The sequence below is a fragment of the Carassius carassius genome, chromosome 2 (genome assembly GCF_963082965.1).
Source record: "Carassius carassius chromosome 2, fCarCar2.1, whole genome shotgun sequence".
Lineage (NCBI taxonomy): Eukaryota > Metazoa > Chordata > Actinopteri > Cypriniformes > Cyprinidae > Carassius > Carassius carassius.
Window position 1 is genome coordinate 51103433 of NC_081756.1, and position 5759 is coordinate 51109191.

Sequence of the window (5759 nt, forward strand, 5' to 3'; positions counted from 1 at the left end):
AGGAAAACTGTAAATGAAGCAGATGCAGTAGAGAGACAGTCTTTGGTCAGTCAAATCCTAATTCAGGCCTTCATTATTTCTCAAGCTTCACATGATGGAAATTAGAGAGGACAGAAGCAGTGAAGCAGAAGAAATACTTTAATCATAAAACTGGCATGTTTTCAATAAAAACAATAACAGACTGTGATAAACATGTCCGTCTGCCACCTGCTGGACAACATCAGAATGACACTTATTTCCATTAGATTCAGTCTCAAAACTCCCAAACAATCCCTGCTAAGGAAAAACGAAAAAACAAAACAACAAAATATAGGAACATCTCAGAAATTATAATGGTTTCCACTATGAATACCATATAGAAAAAAAAAATTATCATTCACTGAAAGCAACAGCAGGACTGACAGAGGCTCTGGAGACCATGAGTGTTACATTCAGAGCAAAGCTACACTATAAATTACTACTATTAATCACTATTAATACAATTTTATTCTAATTAAGTGTACATGAGAAAACACGGCATGATTATATAAAGTTACATTAGAGGAGGTTGAGTTGGTCAACTTGATTCTATAGTAATTGTCATGACCTCTGATTAGATATAGTCTTAATTAATTATCTTAATTAAGATTCCTTCTGTCTGCTCAGAGACACAGAGATGAAGAAACACAAGCATGAACATGAGCTCATGACGAGTTTATTACTGATGCCAGGGAACACCGCATGTCTAGAAAACAGCCAACTATCAGATATTCTGAAGAAAAAAACATATTTGTCCACAATGTAAATAGTGTACAGATGATGTGTTTATAAGCATGGAAACCCAGATCACCAGCTACACTGACCAACATGTGCAGTTACACAATTGAGCACTGCCTGAGATATTGTATCCCATAATGCAGTGCACCCCAAGTGACCTTTCATTTCTAGTGTCATTAATGAACCAGAATCAACATCAACAAGCACAGACACATCCTCACACATGTAGCTTCCCAGCAATTACTAAAGATAAATGTACTGTACAGAAATAAATATATAAATATGAATTCTAGTAATAAATAACATTAATACATTTAAAAGCAGCACACTAAGACTACTGGCTGTTTGTGCTACTTCACTAAAACTAAATCACAAGAAGTCAAGCTGTTTGACATTTCTAATACAGTGTAAATCTGTAATCACAGACTGCATGCGCCACAAATGCTGAGTGAAAGTTTTTCAGTATTAAACTATAAAACGATCACTCTTCAGTTCTTGGGTTTGAGTGCTGTTGCTGGAGTTTAGATAAGATTCTGTTCCTATTTATTTATCAGTTACACACAACTAGTTATGCATAAAAACATCAGCGACAGTCACCCTACACCTGCAACAGGCCCGTGAAAAACAATTACTTGCCAGCTTGAGGATAATGTTAAGATCTTCATTTACTAAAACTGTCTAAATAATTTTTTTACAAATTTATCCAAATGCTATTTATTAAATAAAAAAATCTGTCATGACATCCCCAGTTGATTATTCGCCATCAGAAAAATCTATCCAAAAACATGCAAAAAAAAAAGTTAAAAATGCATCTGACATTCTCAAAACAAGACAGTTTTTCTGACTAGCAGTTGTTGCTTTTTTAACACACAGACCAAATTTATGTATTTATGTACAACAGATTTAGTGTCACTGTTCACTTTTTCTATTTGGGTGGCTCTGATAGTTCAAGCGACTCTGTACACAGTCATGCGGTAGTAGCTCTGACTGTGGCTGCGAGCCGCCCACACCAACAGCGCCGCGGCCATCATGTGCAGCGGAGACGCGATGAGCGCTAGATACAGAGACCAGCCCAGCGTGCCGTCCACATGATCCGGCAACACAGACACACGGTGCAGAAGGTCCATCCCCGCCAGAAAACAGCAAACCGTCGCCAGAGAACATAGGCCTGAAAGAAAGAAAAGATCTCTAATTCAGCACAGAACCTCCTCAGTGATGATATACATGCAGCATGAAGATGAACTGACGAGCATCTCTGACCTGCGAGCAGATGTAGAAGCCCGATGAAGAGCACCGGGCTCAGACTGCCACACAGACATGCACAGAACCCCAGCAAACCACCAAGAACCACCAAACCCAGAGAGACCAGCGGAAGCAGGAGCTGACAGCGCCACAGATCTGCAGAGTTTAAACATTTGACTCTGTCTTAGGAGCAACCGAAGGATGAATTACATATAAATTACACAAAGAAAAACAGATTCATATCTTATATTCCTAACCCTAACTATACGAGTGTCTTTGTGTGTGTGTGTGTGTGTCAGGGAAAGAGAGAGCCAGGATGAGGGAGGTTTTGTGTAAATGTGATTTATGAAGTAAATAGTTCAGACTCCAAACTGTTACTGCATGAGCTGCCACTGAAGCCAAAAATGACTATAAAAGCACTGGTGGGCAGCCGATATCATTGATATTTGCATAAGTTCTTTCATTTGGCTTTCAGAGGAGGCACTCTTATTTTGAGCAGAGTTCATACGCACACAAGGTGTTTGTGTGTCTTAAGTTCTTTCCTTGAAGTATTATATTTCAAATTAATTGTTTCAAATTATCATGTAAAACATTAATATCTTAGCAGCATTTTTTTTCCATGCGTCACACTTGCAGAAAAACAACACTCACATAAAGTGATAAATAAACCTCATCAGCTCATATCTCTACAAAATGTTTAGCTCTAATCTGCGGAAGCAACTAACAGGTATGAAGATATTAAGATATCATAAACATTTGTATGATTAACTCGATTTCTGTGAAGTTTTGAAATAACATGTATTGTAAAAAAGTACAGTACAAATAAAACTGAACTGAATAAAGGAAATGCAGCAGTTTAGAAGCAATCAGAAAATAAAATGTCCAAAAATATAAATCGAGACAATGCATTCACTTTAATTGAACTAATTAAATTGTATTAGTTCTTATGTGGAGCATCTTAAGCAAAAAGCACTGTTTATTTCATGAGCATCTCTGTTTTACCATATTAGTTTTTCCTGCTGCCTGTCATTATTACCGACTGTAATGGCAATAGTCAGAGTGTGTCACTGTGTGTGTGTGTGTGTGTGTGTGTGTGTGTGTGTGTGCGCGCGCTCACAGGATCGTATCAGATCTTCTCCACTGTTGTGATTTCCGGGCTCTTTGTATTTCGGAGTGAACTGCTGCGAGAGAGTAAAACTCACACACTCCATCACCATCTTTGGATCTGAAAAACACAAACAACTCAATATGAATGCACTAGAACTCTCTCTTATCGAGAACTGGAATAAAATAATGAGACTGCGATCAAAATAATCATTCCGATAAACAGCGAACTCGTGCTGATCGTGTAGATAAACGCATTTACCGGGCTCTCTGTACCAGTGCGCGTCAATGGGCGTCTGGATGCATCGCCACCACAGTCCGAGCGTTCCGTTCATGCGGAACAGCGCGTCGCTCACGGTCTTCTCGTCAAACTCTCCTTCCAGGAACTCGTCCTGCAGCGCGCGCAGCTCCGAGGCGTTGGGCTCCGCGCGCACCGGCGGGCTCGTGTACCGGTACCAGTGCGGCGAGCCGACCGACACCGACAGATAAACGGACGCCAGGACGCTTAAAACCCCGGCGATGACCAGAGCTGTGGCGTGCCGGTTATCCACCATTATTCCCCGGTACTTATGCGTCTCTCGATAAGCACAGACGCCTTCGTCTCGTTGTATTTGCTTGTCCTATTTTCCGCCCATCTGTTTCATGCCATCTGTCAGCCTGAGAATAAAACTCAATGAAGAATCGCTCACAGTCCACAGTCTTAATTTCAATATTTACGTGGTAATCGGTGTTAATGTGTTCGTATGCTAAAGGTGAACATAAATGTGAAGTTTAAGAGCAGAGCAGAAGAGATGTTGATAAATCCATTCCTTTTCCAGTAACATTTAGAGCCGGCAGCAAGGGTTCATGGTTAATGTAGTTTACTACAAAAACTAGCCGTTGAGGCAATAATAATAATGATATATAGGCTACACGCACACACACACACACACACACACACAAACACACGCAATGCTAGGTTTAATCGACGAGATTAGAAGCTGTGAGCAGATTTAGAGCTGCCAGCAAGGGTTCATGGGTAATGTAGTTTACTGTAAAAACTAGCCGTTGAGGTAATAATTATGGAGTCAAAATAATGCCGTACTTATACGCAAAAAAATTTAGTTTTGCAAAAGAAAATAAAGTTTTGCAAACGAAAATTAAAGTATTGAGGAAAATAACTTTGCTTTTTGCAAACAAAAATAAAGAGTTGCAAAATAAAATAATGTATTGGGAGAAAAAAAATGAAGTCTTGCAAACAAAAATAAAGAATTGCAAAACATAAATGAAACAGCACAAAAGCAATGATTTTGCAATACATATTTTCATTGGCCATATCTATTAATTTATTTGCAACGCTTATTTTATATGGCGTGTCAGTTTAGTTTGAGCTTACAATAGTGTTTTTCCTTTGCGCTTCTTTTTTCTGCTCCTCTCGCTTTGTGGCAATGTTTTGACGTGGAGGTAGAGTCAAGGGACGGGGGCGTGTACAACATGCCTCCCTGGAAGTGACGTCATCGGTCCGAAACGCATGATGAGCAGAGGCTTGCGAGTGGATCGTTTCTTTTTATTCAATAGCATTAAAACATTCATGTTTTTGTTTTATTTACTTTATTAACAAATGTATATGTGTATTAGCAGTGTTTGCTCAAGTTAAAGAAGTTGTTACCATTAACATCTGATGTTTATTTCTCTCGATGTGCACACTTTTATAGCATTAAAATGTGTATTGTTTCATTTGGTTAACTGCATATGTATTAACAGTGTTTGTTTAAAATTTCTTAACCTGTGGGAGGATGCCAGCGCACAGAAGCGTTCTTTGTTCACATTAGTTCAGAGTTACTGCTAGTTTTAATGATGCTTATGAGAAACACATCCCTGAAGAGTTTTGTAAATAATAGCCTATACTGTAAAAGCCCGACATGCCAATAAATAATTTTTACTGGAAGTGCACTTTAGAGGATGAATTTAACAATAACTCTATTAATATCCTAACCCTATAATAATAAATGGAGCGAGGCCGGTGGAGTGATTTGGAAATGAGCGACACCTGCTCCACTCACCGATCTCCTGGAGCAGGTGTCGCTCATTTCCAAATCACTCCACCGGCCTCGCTCCGTTCCCACGGCTCTCGGCTCCGCCCCACTCATCACACAATTATTATATACGGTTAGCCTATATGAATAAATTAATGATGCATTTATATAGCGCTTTATAATGTATTGTTGTACACCCAACTCGCTGTGCAATCATGTGGGTCTCTCGTCAACCACCAGCAGTTTGCAGCATCCACTTGGATATAATATATTATATATAATGATAAAAATAATAATCGCCTTATATGCACATAAATACATTAAAGACACAATCAACGGACTGTGGGATGGATAAAAATATTTTATCAATCTCTGATAATCTCAGGTTGCTCTGGTCATGCTGGTTTGTTTATGCATTAAACTTGTGGCCACGACAAAACGAAACCAAAAAGACTCGAACTTCATTTTTTTTTATCTTACAATGACAGTCATATATTAATTTATGCCAGGAGTTATGTAAAAGAAAAACGAAGTCGAGATCGAAATGAAACTTAAGTCATTGACCTCTTTAATGATGTAAGATAGTTTATGAAGTGAATTGCATTATTTCACATTAAAACTAGCAGTAACTATGAACTAATG

General features: G+C 38.7%; 1 protein-coding gene across 1 annotated transcript; it reads right to left on the bottom strand.

Moving 5' to 3' along the window:
• Nucleotides 1-1442: 1442 nt before the first annotated feature.
• On the bottom strand, nucleotides 1443-4032 carry cldnd1a (claudin domain containing 1a). Its single transcript, XM_059519754.1, has 4 exons — nucleotides 3365-4032; nucleotides 3116-3223; nucleotides 2017-2154; nucleotides 1443-1924 (listed from the first exon to the last, which is right to left on the bottom strand). The coding sequence occupies exons 1-4, from the start codon at nucleotides 3654-3656 to the stop codon at nucleotides 1704-1706; spliced, it is 759 nt and encodes a 252-aa protein (XP_059375737.1). The 5' UTR covers nucleotides 3657-4032; the 3' UTR covers nucleotides 1443-1703.
• Between the last annotated feature and the right edge of the window lie 1727 nt (nucleotides 4033-5759).

Coding starts and splice junctions, on each gene's coding strand:
- cldnd1a (XM_059519754.1), bottom strand. CDS start 3,656: ATGGTGGATAACCGGCACGCCACAGCTCTGGTCATCGCCGGGGTTTTA. Junction 3,224..3,364: donor GCACTGGTACAGAGAGCCCG/GTAAATGCGTTT, acceptor TGTGTTTTTCAG/ATCCAAAGATGGTGATGGAG. Junction 2,155..3,115: donor AGAAGATCTGATACGATCCT/GTGAGCGCGCGC, acceptor TAAACTCTGCAG/ATCTGTGGCGCTGTCAGCTC.